The 17,069-nt window shown below is 40.4% G+C and overlaps 2 protein-coding genes across 22 annotated transcripts in view; one reads left to right on the plus strand and one right to left on the minus strand.

The window, feature by feature from the left end:
• The window catches only part of MED12L (mediator complex subunit 12L), a 352,938-nt gene that overhangs the window by 250,542 nt on the left and 85,327 nt on the right, over positions 1-17,069 (plus strand). For all 16 annotated transcript variants that reach the window (XM_023555393.2, XM_064275606.1, XM_064275598.1 and 13 more), the window contains one exon: positions 16,409-16,556. In XM_023555393.2, the coding sequence (XP_023411161.2) occupies positions 16,409-16,556 (148 nt within the window). The remainder of the gene's footprint in view (positions 1-16,408; positions 16,557-17,069) is intronic.
• Positions 4,387-17,069, minus strand: part of P2RY12 (purinergic receptor P2Y12) — a 50,427-nt gene continuing 37,744 nt past the window's right edge. For 2 of the 6 annotated variants that reach the window (XM_064275610.1, XM_064275611.1), the window contains exons 3-5: positions 14,477-14,677; positions 8,080-8,167; positions 4,387-5,757 (exon numbers count right to left, since the gene is read on the minus strand). In XM_064275610.1, coding sequence (XP_064131680.1) covers positions 4,712-5,757; positions 8,080-8,089 — 1,056 coding nt within the window. In that variant the 5' untranslated portion in view covers positions 8,090-8,167; positions 14,477-14,677 and the 3' untranslated portion in view covers positions 4,387-4,711. Of the gene's footprint in view, positions 5,758-7,855; positions 8,168-14,476; positions 14,678-16,146; positions 16,419-17,069 lie in introns of those variants that run through there. The other 4 variants (XM_023555421.2, XM_023555417.2, XM_064275612.1 and 1 more) reach the window with 4 other exon arrangements.

Below are 17,069 nucleotides of genomic sequence, written 5' to 3' on the forward strand. Positions count from 1 at the left end.
CACTTACTAGGAAACCGTTTTTGGAAATATCTTCTGCATTTAATGTTGTATGCTGAGTGCAGAAGGCTTCAGGGGTTTCATCAGTCAACCTTGGGCCAAAGTCTATACAATGTTTCCTTTAGATTGCTTGAAGTTTAGAAATGTATCATTGCCGCCTTCCTGTAAGACAGTGCCGCTGTCCACGGCAGAGAGGCCTCCATACTGGGCAGGTAGACATTTGGAAATCTCATGGGGATGTGAGTTTCCATGGTGAGTTTCACTTCGTATTTCTTGTTCTCAGGCTTTACCATAGAGTTAGATCAGACTGTGGGGTCGGCTTGATTGAGAGTTAATAAAAGCAACAATACGGGGGAAGAATTTGTTTGCATTGGTTTGGCTCAGGATTCAGAAATTAAAAACTCCACATCTGCCTGGATGTTTTGAAAAATGAGGCAGTACGATGCCTGGTTGATTTCGGTTGGCTGATTAAGAGCTTAGCTGCTAACCAAAAGGTTGGCAGTTCAGATCCATCAGCCGCTCACTCCTTGGAAAGCCTATGGGGCAGTTCTACTCTGTCCGTTTGAGTCACTATGAGTCAGAATCGACTCGAGGGCAGTGGGGCGGGGGATACACAATGTTGGCACAGTTTCAAAAGTCTGTATTTCAGTGAAATAAATTGATTCTAGAAAATATACAGGTTCTAGGTTTCGTGGATATAATGGAACAGTTTAGACATACATCTTTTTGCTTGCTTCAGCAGAGAAAATATAAAACAAGCAAACTTAATTTTTTTTTCCTTTTAAGTAGAGGGGTTTATCCTCCTCAATTGTCAGCCTCTCTGCGGCTCTAAAACCGTTCTCCGGTGGAGGTTTGGAATAGTTTCACTTTAAACATGGGAAATGCCGCACAAGATAATTTCATAATTTTAAAACTAGAAATTACATTTCGGTCAAATTTCAAAATGCTGCAGTGTCAGAAAATCTCAAAAAAGGAACTGACTTACGGTGCCCATTTCTGGAATTACGGAAGCTTATTCTTTTTACATGCAGTAGGTTTCAAAATGCCTGCGTGTAGTAAATACTCAAGAGGCCGTTCATTTTCTCTGTGGTTGTGCTTATTGTGCGTTGGCCGACTTGCCCTTAGCTTACAGCAAGGCCGGGGCTATTCAGCCCCCATCCCAAGTCATTTGCCCCTGAGAGCACATCTCAGAGGTTGCCCAGCAGAACCGTTACTGACACCTACCTCTGGAGACCAAAATGCATGGGTTCAGTTCCTTATCCCAGCGCTTATTTATCTTGTGACCTTGGGCAAGTTATTTAAGCTCTCTGTGACTTGGTCGTCTCCTCTTCGCAATAAGGATAAATTATCCCGTTAAACCCATCGCCATAGAGTCTATTCCGACCCTATAGTCTTGGTTGTCTTCTATTTACAGTGAGGATAAATCATAGTATCTACTCTGTAGAGTTTAGAGACTGATACGTACAGTCTGTAAGTACTTACACCAGCGCCTGACGTATGGTAGGTTCCGTGTACATTTCTTGTTAAATATAATTAAAACTGGGATACCATGGACATGTGGTGGGATAGCTCACGAAAGACAGGCAGGAATCAAAGAAGATACAGTAGAAGGTCGTAGAAATTAAGAAGTCTTCTAAACAACAACAACAACAAAAAACCAAACCCATTGCCACTGAGCTGATTCTGACTCACAGCAACCATATAGGACAGAGTAGAACTGCCCCATAGGGTTTCCAAGGCTGTAAATCTTTACAGAAGCAGACTGCCACATCTTTCTCCCATAGAGCAGCTGGTGGGTTCCAGCTGCCGACCTTCTGGTTAGCAGTTGAGTGCTTAACCACTGTACCACGAGGGCTCCTTTTAAGAAGTCTGCTAGATGGAAATAAATTAAGTGTTTAAGATCTTATCTGACTCAAAAGGAATATAATAAAAAATCTATAAATCACATGAGCTGTACGTGTTAAGTGGTTCTCTTACCTCGTTGAATCCTTATGACATCCGTTAGAGATCTCTCCCATTTAATAGGTGAGAAATTGGAGCACTGAAGTTAAGCAGTTTGCCTGAGGTTATGCAAGTCAGGGAGATCCACCCAGTCTGGCCACATCTCTCTCCCATGGAGCGACTGGTGAGTTTGAACCACCGACCTCTTGGTCAGCAGCCGAACGCTTAACCACTGTACCACCAGGGCTCCTTTGTAAATAATGAGTCCTTGTAATATTGATCTCTCAGTCAAACGAATGGGTTTATTTTGATGTTTGATATAGGAGTATATGGTGTCTAATGTCTTTGAACAAAGCATTCCCCCGAAAGTATGATCTAGGCATTTAATGTCAATTTTTCAAGTTGTGTGTTTGTGTGTATGTATAGATAATGCCAAACGCTTTATAATTTTTATACAAAAATACTCTAATATCCTTCGGCATTTCTGTTTATTCTCTCTGTGGAAACTGTCATCTCTGTGAATTAATTTAGCCCAAAGAGAAAAATTATTGAGGACATCTGGTTCTTTGCATCAAACAGTTTTTGCCCACCCTTCAGTTCCCCAGCACCTGTGATGTAGTTAGTTTTCATCCATTTTCTCCCCCTGACTTGGATGGGTTGAAGGTGGATCTGCCCGTGATTTTTCTCAGGTGCCAAGTGAGAAAGTTAGATTAGTTGATCTCTGATTTCTCTTCTAGTTCAGCTGTCCCGGTCTTTTTACAGAACGGGCACACTTGTGCATAAGACTTTGCAGTTAACTCTGTTAGTCTTCACGGCAGCAAAGACGGATGCTGTTTGTCCTGGCAGTACACAGAATCTGCATCTTTTCAGCATGAATTTCTGTGCACATCTCCACCGACATCAAGTGCTTGCTCAGAGCAATGCAGCCCCTTGGAAATAGGTTGACCATTTAGATAGTTAAAGGAGTTGAGCTTTGTACTGAGATTCAGCTCAGCAGAAGTTCTGGAGGGTTTGGATAAAATTATTATCGAAGTTTGGTGAATGTCTTTAAACTGTAAAAAGTACAGTTTGCACTTTTTATTTCTGCTGTGTTATATTTAGGCATCAGTATCTATGTCTTCTGTTGGAGAAGCACCTCTGAGGACCATAAATAATGGAGATAAATGCTGCGAAATTCCAAGTGTGTGTGTGTATGTATGTGTGTATATATATAATCAGACTACATGTTATAAGTCAGATCTATTTTATTTGCATGTGAACGTCTTGATGGGAGATGTCAGCTTTGGAAGAGGCCTTGCAGAGTAGCATGTAATAAAGCAGTGTTAACAGCTCTGCTTTCCTGAATGTGTGTGATGTTGGAGCAGATAGGGAAGTGAGTCATGCTATCTAGGACAGTGAAACCTGCAAATGCCAGAACCTGTGTAAGGCGGAAACTTCTCAGAGAAGGAAAAAGCAAACAATTCCCACTAGAAGGAACAACAGAAAAGTGGTGAGACTGCGTCCCGTCGAAGGTGGAAAACTTGGAAAACCTAGAAAAACAAGGCAGCCCTGTAGAGTGCTGGCTGTCACAGCTTCACCGTACCTTTGAACAAAGAAATGCCAGCCAAGTGTGATTTAGAATTTAATGTGAATTTTTCATGTTATACATGCACACATACAAGTAGACAGTTCCAAACACCTGAATCCCTTTCCTCTTAAAAGTTATGCTGTGCTACTGCTTAATCACGTGTAGGTCCTTTTTCTCACTGAGGGCAATATTCGTTGACCCATGTAGCAGATATGTTCTTGAAGCCAGTTAATAAAGGTCAATGTCAGTAATGGTATTGTAGCTACTAACGTTGTCAGAGTTATTAGTAAAACCAGTTTCACCAGCATTAAGGAAATATACGTAATTTTTAGTATTAGAACATCCTAAAAATAGCATCCTTATTTTAGTGACCCCTTTTGCTGTTTCTGTTCTCTTTTTTGGAAGAGTGTTCTTTAAACCTGCCTTGTTAATGAACATTTAAAAAACTCAGTCCAGTCAAAAACCATGCCAGTTAGTTAAAGTCCCGAGCCCTGGTGGTGCAAGAGTTAAGTGCTTGGTTGCTCACTGAAAGATGGGCGGTTCAAACCCAACAGCGGCTCCATGGGAGAAAAGTCCTGGCAGTCTGCTCTTGTGAAGATCACAGCCTAGGACACCCTATGGGGGCAGTTGTACTCTGTCACATGGGGTCTCTCTAAGTAGAAAATCGAGTCAGCAACACCTAACAACAAGAGGGTTTTACTCGTAATTAAAAGTTAGCAGTTATTCTTTGGCGGTGTATTACATGTACCTAAATTTCTGTAATAACTGTCACAATAGGTCAGCACTTCCTTAAGGGACTGAGACTAGAGTGTGTATACATCTTAAGTGTGATTATTTTTCAACGGGCCTTATCAGATTGATCCTTGTTTCTTCGTTGATTCTTAAAAAAAAAAAAAAAAGGATTATGGTCAATAATGCATATAGAGAATCACGGTAAATATTTTGCTGACACCCTGCAGATCCTAAATTCTGTGTAGTTTTGCGTATGCAGCATGGCAGTTGGATGCACTTGGCTCTTCCACACAGCTACATGGTAGTTACTCTTCTACATCTTAAGACAGCTTTTATATTGGAAAAGGAAAGGAAGATGACGTGTGCTTTCTTCTGCTTGTTGTTTCTCAGTCACTGTTCATCATCTCCTATAGTGCTTTCCAGTTCGAAGCTCCAAACGCTAACAGATTGACCTGTTTCCTGGAGTTCATGTGTTCACATTGGCGTTTCTAGGGATGGGGTACCGCTGTTCTGCCCCTCTTTCCTCTGCTCCTGGGCTGGAAATGTTGCCGAATTGGAGCACTTCAACATACTCATCAAGGAATTTTTGAAGGACTTGCAAAGGAAAAAGTAGATGAAGGGATCCAGGCATGCATTTAAGGACGTTAACCACAGCGTGCTCTCTTTCACGTAGAACAGGGTGTTCTCAGCAGAGCAGTCAAAGACGTCCCTGGTTTGGCTGAGGGTGTAGGGAATTCGGGCAAAGTGGAAAGGCACAAAACAAATGAAAAACACAGCAATGATGATGAAAACTTTGATGTTCACCTTTTTTTTGGGGACTTTGCCCACCCCCCGTGTTCTGACATATGATCTGTACAGCTCTTTGGTGATAAGTGTGTAGCATACAATGATAATTAAAAAATTAATCCAGAAAATGACTTGACAGATGTAATTGACCATTTCATGCCAAACCAGGCCAAACTCTGATTTCAGGAAAGAGCATTTCTTCACATTCTTATCTCTCGGCCTCTTGTTGGTCAGAATCATGTTAGGCAGAGAGAGTAAGAACATGAATGCCCAGATAACAACAGAGAGAACCTTGGCTCCCAAGAGATTGTTGGGCTTGAGTGTTTTAAATGGCCTGGTGGTCCTCTGGTAGCGATCGATAGTTATCAGTCCCAGGAATGAGATACTGATATACATTGTGAAATAAAATACAACGGAGGTAACTTGGCACACGAAGGCCCTCAGCGACCCCGTTCCCAGCTCAGCATCGCTGAGGATTTTGAATGGAAAAGTCAAAATCATGAGGAGATCAGAAATGACTGTGTTCTTAAGAAAAATAATGAAGTTGGATTTACTGCGGATTTGAAAGAAAATCCTCATTGCCAGGCTGTTGGTGATGAGTCCGATGAAAAACAGGACAGTATAGAGCAGGGGGAAGAGGACCTGGTTGATTTTGTAATCTCTGGTGCAGAGACTGCTGTTCCCAGCCGCAATGGTGAGGTTGTCCATGGCTTTCCTTTCTCCTTTTTTGCTGCCTAGAGAAGGAGGGGGGGATGGTTATTGTCAGGAGCAGGTAGCTGATTTTGCTGTTATCTCCGTATGTAACTTTCTTGGACACCTCCCTCAAAACAAAACAAAACAACAACAAAAACCATTGCTGTTAAGTTGATTATGACTCATAGTGTCCCTATAGCACAGAGTAGAACTATCCCATAGAGTTTCCAAGGAGCAGCTGTGGATTCAAACTGCCAACCTTTTAGTTAGCAGTCATAGCTCTTAATTACTGGGCCACCAGGGCTGCGCTTTCTCTAAAAATTGCTGTTTCGGATCATCACGTGGCAGTTAGTTCTAGCACGGAAAAGCGAATCTCAGAATATTTCCTCTTAGCAAATATTCCATCTCAAGCAAAGCGTGATGGCCTGTGGTCAGTATACAAAGGTATAGGTGCTTTGGAGGTCTTGTTATTTGTTGACATTTCGCCTCTCATAGCACATTTTTAATCTTCGGCAAAAGCCCACCTGTATTTATGAACTGATGCCGGAAGAAAAATACGCGGGCTGTGTTTTGGTCTCCTCTGCACCTTTAACATTTTTTGTTCTATCTACTCATACTTCCTATGCCGTCCCCATCCCTGGTATTCATTTATACTCATGCCATTAAAGGGTTCCTAGCAGAAAAGACTGACAACTGAGTTTTAGAATTTTCAAATAAAAAGTGGAAGGAAATTGGTGTAAAATCAATCTCGGTAGGTTTATTGTTAAATAAATAAAATACCGAATTAAAAAAAAAAAAGCTTTTCTTTGTAGTTGAAAGATGTTTCTGTCCCTGTTTTGCTCCGTCACCCTTCATAAATAAGCTTCACTGGGTCCTTCTTTAGCTGCAAATATTTTAACCCATAGGTATTTCATTCCCAACAGTGCTCAGTATATTTGGAGTTTTTCTATACATTTTCTTAAATATCCTAAGTCTTTTTTTTTTTTTTTTTTTAATTTTAAAGCAATAAAAGAAATCAGCTGGCATCCTTCAAAATAGCTGGAGACATACTTCCTAGGTTTATGGAGTATATAATTACAGCTAAAATAAAGTAGCAAGACCATGCCCTTGTCTGGTTTTGTAGGTTATTACCAAAATAGGCCGCTGTAAAGAAAACTAAAAATCATCTTGATATATCTGGTATCTAAGTTTGGAAATTTGAAATAATATTTTTCATCTTTTTTGTTTCATCAAGGACTAATGAAATGGATTTTACATAAAATATTCCAAATTATCAGATGCAGTAATGTTGTTAGTACAAATAACTAAATTAAAAGAAAAATAGTAACTTCATGTAGAAGATTTAAATAAGACAAATAAGGTGTATGCACGTCTTGCTTTCGAGCAGAACTGCCCTGTAGTTTTGCCACAGCTGTAGTCTTTGCAGAAGCAGGTTGCCACATCTTTTTCCCTGGTGGGTTTGAACTGCCTTCCTTGCAGTTAGCAGCCAAGTGCTTTAACAACGTTGCCACCAGGGCTCCGTGATGAATAAAGGTAGCACCGAATTCCCCAAAATGCTGTGGGAATTCTTTTTCCCATCCTTTAATTATTAATGCAAAATGAGAATCATGTTGTCAAGCATGGCTTCAGTTCTCAACAACTCCCCACCTGGGTAAACTTTTTTTTTTTTTTTTAAACTAAACAAAATAAATATTCGGTTGATACAAAATCACTAATTTTCTACCTCCTTGCTATGGCTGTTTGTTCCCGGTTGTGCGTTCTTTGGTAGTTTTGGAAATTCTGCTTTGGGAATGTTCATTTTGAGAAGATCATAACTTATTTCACAAATATTCTGGACACTGAGAACTTAAACTCTTCTACCTGGATTTAAAGCTCAGTTTACACACTTGAGTTAAGTAAGACACCAGTTGTATTTTATTAACATGCTCTTTTATAATTTTTTTTTAATGAATGATGGTTGTCTAATATTTTTAATACCATTAATGTGGCTTGTATTTTAATTTTAATTTCAAATACATGCTTACGTTGATATTGTTATGAAAGGATTTCCATTTTTAAAGAAGAAAAGAACTTAGAAGGAAGTTTACACACACATCATAGTGTAAAAACGTATTTATCTACTATTAGATACAAAGTTACCTGGTTTCTGTGGCTCTTGAAGGCTTTGAATGTATCCAGTAAGTGGTAATTAATGCCCCCTGCAGAGTGGCATCTACTATTTTCCTTTAATTTTCTTAGTTTGGTTGTCAAAACTCTTTACGATAGAGAACTTGCTGAGTTTTCATCGGTGAAGTCTTGAGTATTCTAGAGAGAAAGAGAGGGAAAGAGAGTGGAAGAGGGCTTCATGTTGAGAGGGTACGTACCTTGGAACATTGCGGCGCCAAAGCTGTGTAGACACTTTGTACTTCTGTCTGGTCGCTTTTAGAACTTCTGCTTTTATTTCCCCGGAAACTGTGGGGTGAGGATGGGTGAGAAGTCATCCTTTAAAAAGCAATTTAGAATCCCGAGGCTTTTTACCGGAAAAAAAAAAAAAAAAAAAGCCAAAGAGTGGATGCTTTGTAACCTTGTGGGGTTTTTTTTTGTTGTTGTTATTTTCCATGCAAATAAATGCTTAGTCCAAGTTATGGAGGTCTGCTTCCTGGGGAAGGTTGCAAGGTTGATTTTGAAGATTATTAACCTGAAAACACATTTTGCTGAACATTCGGTAATAAGTAGTAATTGCATTAACTCAAAATGTGTGCTTGTTAGAGACGTTGTCTCTTGCCTTTGGTTTTTTTCCCCTGGTTGTTAATGTCATTATTTTAAATCTGTGTTTGATCAATTCCTTTGTAGATGAAACAGTTTCCTCCCATTATAAATTATCAGATTAGAAAATTACATTAGGACAGAAAACCAGTTTGTATTCATTTGTGTCGTCGGGGTTAGTATATGAAGTGTGCTTAATGGTTTTCTGGAATAGAATTTAAAAATAAACAAATTATTGCTTTTTGTTTCTTTTTTCTTAGCCTGGGGTTTTGGGAAAAAGAAACAAAAATTGCTGCATCATTAAATGAAGGCATCCCAGTATCAGTATTATATACAGTCCTTTAACCTTTAAAGCAAAAGGAGGTGGTATGAGTATACAGTAGTTGGAAGGTAAAATTTTTTGCCGTTTTACTTATACATGTAAATATTGTGCCTGTGCACCCCTGCGCGCACGCACGCGCGCACACACACACTAACTGTAATGTCTGCTTGTTATAAGTAAATCACTTGGGTGGGTGCCTTTGCCATGAATATGTTTCGGTGATTTATTTCTTCTGAGTTTTTTGTGTATGTTGCGTTTTTTATGTCTCTGCAATATGTTAAGGAAGGTGTGGTGGTTAAGTGCCACAACTGCTAACCAAAAGGTCGGCGGCTCGAATCCACCAGGCGTTCCTTGGAAACTCTATGGGGCAATTCTACTCTGTCCTGTAGGGTTGCTATGAGTTGGAATTGACTGGATGGCAATGGGTTTTGGCATATGTTAAATATCTTCAATAAAGATGTTCAAAGTGTAGAGCAGTGCCTCAACCTGACCTGGACGCTTGCTGGAAACGCACCTTCTTGGTTCTCATGTCAGCCCCAGTGAATCATGCACCTTCTTGGTCCTCACGTCAGCCCCAGTGAATCAGACACTCTGGGGATGAGTCCCTAGTCTGTGTGACGATGAGCTCTGCAGGCGATTCTCATGCCCACTAACGCATGAGAACAACTCGTTTAGGCAAACACGAGACTTTGTTGGCGTTAAGAATTTGGAGTTATGAATTTCAGTCATTTAGTCAGTAATTTCAGTTTCATAATAACCCCCATTTGTTGGCTGTCTAGAGGTGTCAGTTTGGTATTAAACCCTTGGAAAGTAGGTTTTCTTCAGTTATTTTGAAATTCAGTATGGCAGTCAACAAATCTGAGTTAACCTTTCTCATTTGTTGGTTCGGAGGCACAAAATTGTCCTTTGTGGAAGAACATACATGCTATATACACTTCCGAATAATAATAATAGCCAACATTGGATTTCTTACACTGTCATGTATTAACTCACTTTATTATCTCAACTGCCTTCTAAAGCATGTGTTCATATTATCCCCATTCTTCGGAGAGTAGAAACTAAGGGGCAGGTCATTGACACAACTTTCCCAAGGACATGGTGTTAACTGGAAACCTCATTCTAACCCGTGCACTCTGGTCCCACTATGTGCACTCAAATCTTCCCCATTTCACTTGTCTCCCTCTCCCTGCCCCATCCCTACTTCACACCAAGGCCATGGGGAATGGATGGGACTGGCTTCTTTGCAGGGGTGGCCCTGATCATGTTCACCCAGGAGTGAGAGGTGGATGTCATGTGTGAAGTGTGCATTTCTGTCAGTAAAGTGAATGAGACTTCCTTTACATGAAATTGTCAACTTTAAAGAAATGTTTCTAAGACCTTCAGAGGAACGAAGGCTTGTGAAGGAAAAATTGTGACTATTTTCAGTACTCGATATGCCGTATTAAAGGATAATTAATTCAGGATACTTAAATCTTACTACCTCATTGAGAATGTATATTTCCGAATTTCTAGTAGACTCTAAATGGGAATTTGGGGGGATAAAAGAAAAGATCTAGTTCTGTCTTCTAATTTGACTCACAGCCACACCTATTTGAGAACCTTCTCTGACAATATTTTTTCATTAGCGGTTGGCTGCCAGTTACCCATTTATACCACTTTACCCTGAAAATAACTAAAAATCGACAGGTGTCTCCCATTACAAAAGTATATTATCTTCCATTTGATTATGCTATATGTATATGATTAGAAGTAGAGGAAATTGCACACTTTAACCTCTTGTTAGTTACAACTGATTACTCAATAACAACAACAAATGCGGTGTGTAGTTGTAATATTACTGTTGGGGACAGAACTAGTTTTTGATTTATTCGGTTATTTTCTATGCTAGAGATGGCTTAGAAAGATGAACTGGCATATAGTCCAGGTGGTTTAATTGGCTTGTTTATTTTACCAAGTCTGTTAAAGATAGTCTGCTTGTCTGAGAATATTAACTTCAAATAGCATTACCCTGAACAGAGAGGGCCATTCACTCCAGTGGCAGGACGTTGTGGTCCTTGTGGAGCTATCAGTTGGGCAGAAGGAAAGATATAATTAAGAGATTTGGCTAGCTCTTAGGCTATTTTAGTTGTTAAGTTTTATAATTCTAAATGTGGTCTCCATGACATTAATGAATGTTTTGATTGAGCACGTGAGTTCTAAAGCAGTCCTTAATTATGTCAGCTAGCCTGGCTTTACTAGTTGGAGTATGGAAATTTAGGTTAGCTATATAAAACAAATTCTAAAAGTAAGGAGATATTTAGCAAAAGAGAATCCTATCTCTGGTGATCTAATTTCTTATCGTTCCTATCTTGAGTATTTTGCTTGAAAATAGAGGCCTAGAATATATAGTTAACCCCCTTGACATTCATGATACCCCTAGGACGAACCACGTTTGTTTAATACAAGTCTCATTTCAGCCATACTGTAGACTATAATCTATTGTAGAACAAAGATTTCCTATACAAATTAATGAAATAAGTCTCCTATTTTCTTGATTTAAAGAAAAATTTCTTCAATTCAGTAGTGGCTACTAATGAGAAGAAGCTACTAATTTCCTTGGTCTTTTAACACAGCCCTTTTTCACGCTCTCACGTAAGTGTTCATGTCCATTGCTTCACCCTAGCTAAAGGTGCATTTCTGAGGTAACATTTATGTGAGGTTAATATACACAATATCCTGGCATATTGAGAAATCCAAGTGAAAGAAATAATGTTTGAAGGCATCTTTTAAGTGTTCTTTATTTTAGTAGATTAACTAAAATAAAATATTTTCGTAGATAAACTAAATAAGAAATTTAATCTACTAAAATAAAGATAAAAATTTTAGCTAAATACATACATTACTCTTATAAATAGGTCTTTCCTACATTTTCTGGGATGTAATAGGACGCTGTGTGCGGATCACTTCCTGAGGTATCCCGGGTTTGCATTTGAATTATTAAACAGGCAAAATTAAAGAGTGTGGGGAAGCAGGAATATACTACAATTTTATTTTATCAGAAAGCAATTATGTCTGCTCCATCTACTTCTCATAGCTGTTTGGGAGAAAAGGAAGTGCATTTGAAGTTGGAGTTCCTTTTTTCCCCTTTTAGAAGGATATAAATTTATGCATTTTAAAGTCCTGTGATTATTGGATCCCTGTAGAAGAATTAGAAAACACGGTAAGGCAAACTCTTACAGCCTCACCAGGGTCATCACATCTTTGTGAACACACGCACCGTCTTAGCAACAGTTCTCATCACTTCTTTTAAAGAAATAAAGATGAGTTAGAGCAGACCTCCATTCAATTTACCCCACTTCTAAGGATATTTGACTCAAGAGGCATATTTTAATTCTTGCCGTATGACAAGCCTGCCCTGGGTATTTTGAACCTGTCTCCTCTTATTTTCTTGTTAAATCAAATTTTTGTAAGTGTGAGATAATAATCCGGAAAAAAAGAAGTAATTGATTTGGAGGGTGAGATTTTCAGAGCTCAATTTATGGGGCAGTTGACCGGATCAAACCAAGGGGAACAGCAGGCTAGCGTTATAGATAGAGCAGTACTTCTCCAGTGGACTGTCCAGCCGATTCTAACTCCTGCATCAAAAATGTGTCCTCTGGGGAATTAACAGTAGAGTAATTCTTGGGTGCTGATCTCAGATCATTGTTATTTCAACTCTGCAACTTGGGTATGTTTTAATACATAGTAGAAAGAGTTTTTTTTAATCCCGAGCGAGCTTTCATCTCTGCGTTGGTCCCTGCTTTGAACCACCTACTAGAATTTATAATACATGTTCACCTACCCTTTTAGATTCTTGCATCTATAAAGTGAATTTATCAGCCCTCATAATCTGCTCTTTTTAGTAACAGATTTTCTCTAGTGAGTCCATTTTGAAATCCAGTGAGATGCACATTCACTCAGATGCTTGATCCTTCCCTGACTTCCTTCAGATACCCCATTGTTTTGCATATTTTTCATTTCTATCTCAAACCTAGTGCAGCTCCTGCAAACATTTTTGCTCAGACTTTTCTATCTGCCTCTCATCTCTCTCTGTCAGTTCTCCTAGCACTTAATTATCAGGTTACGTTTCCTACAAACCTACATTTTGTTCTTATTTCCATCCCTGCCCTATTCTGCTAGCTGTGTCTTTGTTTGTCGATTCGCTTGTTTAGCCCGTATTTAGTGTACTTAACAAATACTAAGTGGCTCCTTGGTGCTGATTAAGGAGAATGTAGACATGAACGGAACAGACGAGCTCTTCCCTGGCAAAATACGCAGTTAGTGGGGAAGACAGGCCTTAAACAAATACCCAGGAGAGAAGCAAATCACGCTGTGATAAATGTTCCCCAGACTATCCCAGCCATGCTTCTTCTTTGGTGAGGATTTTCACTAAACTGGGCTGACAGAGTGAGAGTCCTGTACTGTGAGGTTGTACCTGGCATCTCAACAAGTGAAACTGAGGTTGTGGGGAGTATTTTCGGTGGCTGAAGGAGCAGCAGCAAAGGCAGGACGTGCCAGGGCTTTTGGGAAATTCTGAGTAATTGAGTCCAGAATAGGTATGGGGTGTGTGCAGAGAGAGCAGCAGATGTGTAGACATACGAGTTAGCAGCAGCAAGGCTGTGCCTGGTACCCTGCTAAGCATTGAACACACTTCATCTCAGTTACTCTCATGAAAACCTTACAAGGAAAGTGGTGTTCTCTCATTTTTTGGAGACAGAATCTAGGCTCAGAGAGGCTCATGAGGATCATAGAGTTGGCAAACAGCTGACTTAGGATCCACTCACAGCTCTCTTACTCCCAAGCTTGGGCTGTTACTGGTACAGCGTCCCCTGGAGCTGTGAGGTCATAGGTGTCCTGGGTTGCTGTGATGAACCTGTGGATATTTTCCAGCCCATCTTCCCTCACCATCCCTTCTTTTAACCATGCAGATGAGGGGGCAGTAGTGGTTCGGTGATAGAATTCTGGCCTCCCAGGTGGGAGACCCGGGTTTGATTCCCAGCGAAAGCACCTCATGCACAGCGACCACCCGTCTGTCAGTGGTAGTTTGCGAGTTGCTGTGATGCCCAACAGTTTCAGTGGGACTTCCAGATTAAGACAGACTAGGAAGAAAGGCCTGGTGATCTGTTTCTGAAAATTACCTAGTGAAAACCCTGTGGATCACAGCAGTCTGATCCTGTTATTTGTGCGTGCACCAACCCTATAGCAGCTAACAACAGCAGCAGCTCTTAGGATACTTTTCACACTAAACCCGATCTCTGTGAGGACAGGGGACATTCATCCTTGTATTTTCTCAAATTCTCTAGCACATTGTCTTGCCCTGAGTAGATACTCTACAAACATCACCCCTCACACAGAAGTAAGAGCTCGGCTGCTAACCAAAAAAAAGGTTGGCAGTTCGAATCCACCAGCCGCTCCTTGGAAACCCTATGGGCCAGTTCTGCTGTGGCCTGTAGGATCGCTATGAGTCGGAACTGAATCGGTGGCACCAAGTTTTTACTGGAAGTAACTACCAGACGCATGACTGGCGCTGCCTGAGTTTTGTACAGTTTTCTCAGTGCCCTCCCTCTGGTTCCCTTCACAGGGCTCATGTGTACACATCCTATCAAACAAAAAGAAAACCACCTCAGTAATGCCCTGTAACAATAACAGAAATTGAAGATCAACAAGCAGCTTACGTCATTCAGATTTATAGCCAGGTATAGGATTCACTAGCCTGTGTGGACTTTTTCCTGTGATTAGGTCTATCTTGTGAAAATTTGGTGGAGGTCGGGATAATCAGGAGTCCTTGGGTGGTGCAGTTAACGCCCGCGGCAGCTAACCAAAAGATTGGAGGTCTGAGTCCACCCAGAGGCACCTTGGAAGAAAAGTCGGGCACTCTACGGGAAAAAAAAAAAAAAAAAATTAACCATTGAAAACCGTATGCAGCACAGTTCTACGCTGACACACACGGGGTTAACACGGGTCAGAGCCAGCCTGATGGCAACCAGTTCTGATTCATTCTGGGATGCTCAGGACATTAAATAAGAACAGTGTCTGGGAAACTTCTGAGGGAAAATCTCCTAGTTTTTTTAGGGATGAAAATTTGAATACCTCTGAAACATTAAGCACTGTTTAGGGGCAGGGTAGTAACATAGATTGGCAGGGTGTACAAATGCATATTTCAGGTAGGGCATAATTAAAAAAAAAAAAGGAACTAGCGCAATGGGAAGTGGTGTCCTGAATGCAAGTGTGTGTGAGAGACAGACAGATCGGCAAAAAAGATAGAGATGGACAGGAAAGTGACTGAGTCTGAGAGAAAAAACAGGCTTCTGTTTCCAGATGCCAGAAGCAAAAGGCTGCTTTGGGAGAGTTTGCGTGTGGATTACTCATTTCAGTTAAATGCTGAAATTGTCCAGGTCTGAAGGTTTTTGCTCTTTGTGGTACCCACCCACTGCTGTCGAGTCAATTCCGACTCATAGCGACCCTAGAGGACAGGGTAGAACTGCCCCATAGAGTTTCCAAGGAGCGCCTGGCGGATTCAAACTTCTGACCTTTTGGTTAGCAGCCGGAGCACTTAACCACTATGCCATCAGGGTTTCTGCTCTTTGTGGTAGCTACTACTAATTGTTAATACAGTTTGTTTTCCTTGGGAGGAGTTCTTTTCTCATGTAAGCACCTTAGGACAAAATGCTTCCAGGAAGGGTAAGTGCCTAGCATGGGAAAAGGTGTATAAAGAGTATAAAAGAAATTGTACCAAAGGATAGAGCTAGAAATTTTACTAAGAAAACTGAAGACTATAACATCTGAGAGAGACATTTAGATATAAAAATTTAAAACCAGGCTTAAGAGAGAGAATGCTTCCTGAACTACTTGACTTTGACCATGGAGTGTGTGCAGCAGTGTGTACATGTTTTTGTTAACGCTGTGACTAAATAATTTCCTTTCTCATGTGGGGAAAAAAACAAAACAGTGCTTGGATTCACTGCGTGTGGGGCAGGCGTGTTAAGGGTACTGGTGTCAGAACATGTTTGGATTTCCAGCTATTTATTTACCTCACACCCGATGACACCTACACTCTGTTATGTTGTCATTTTGAAATAGGTATAAAGGCATCACACACTCTTGTTGGAAGCCAGTGAAATATTTTTTATGAATTTACTGAGGACCTTCACAAGATATTTTTTTCAAAATATAAAATACTTAATATCATTGTTTACATATGTATATGAAACGAAGCTTATTAAAAGAAATAACATTTATCTTAAGGGAAAGGTAGGACTAGATACACTACTTGATGTGAAATAATACTGCGTTAAAAATTTTTTTTTTTTTTTAAATGAAAAGTTTTCCAGTAGCCAAAACTTACTATGTAGGGTGCGCCCACATCAAATGCTTCTATTAAGACTTCAGGTCAGTTGACACTTTTTTTTTTTTTTTTTTTACTTTAGCAAGTTCCAAACTGGAAGAACAAGGGTGTTGACAGCGGAGGTTGAGGTGCATTGAAAGGTGGGCAGAATGCCACCACCACAAAGCAGCATGGCGACGCTGTGGTTAGTGCATTTCATGGCTGTGAAATGCATCCCCAACCCTGCAGACAGGAGCTTCAGAAGGCATTTTCTGTTTTCCAGGATGAATCCTCAAGTCACGAATGTAACCAACGCACAATCCTTCTCTACGGAGTCGGCAAAGAGCGTGAGGAAGCCCGGCATCAGCTGAAGAAGATTACCAAAGATATCCTGAAAACCCTAAATAAGAAGAGCACCGCGGAGACCGGGGGTAAAGAGCCTTCGCTCCCGTTTTGTCATCAGGCATCTTCCCTCTTAGCAGGGCCTTTGCCAAAGTGGTGCATGACACTGTCACCAGAGTGTTTCCTCTTCTGAATGACTGTGACAGTGACATATGAATAAGCACTTCTGTGGCCATTTAAGTGTTAAGGCCTTGTTTCCATTTATAGTGATATCTGTATTAAAAGAGCTAAAATAGCATACTCCATAGATACCCATTGCCATTGAGTCGATTCTGACCCATAGCGACCCTCTAGGGCAGAGTAGGACTGCCCCACAGGGTTTCCAAGGAGCACCTGGGGGATTTGAACTGCTGACCTTTTGGTTAGCAGCCGTAGCTCTTAACCACGAAGCCACCAAGGTTTCCACTCCACAGGTACATGTAGATAATTTTTATTCCTTTCTCTTTAATGCTTCCCAAATTTTCTCCTGCAGTACTAAATGAAGTACTGAAGAGTGGGTTGGAAATCCCTTAGTTTAGAAGAGGCCCATTTCACTGTTTTTT

Source organism: Loxodonta africana, chromosome 23 (assembly GCF_030014295.1).
Source record: "Loxodonta africana isolate mLoxAfr1 chromosome 23, mLoxAfr1.hap2, whole genome shotgun sequence".
NCBI classification, from domain to species: Eukaryota; Metazoa; Chordata; class Mammalia; order Proboscidea; family Elephantidae; genus Loxodonta; species Loxodonta africana.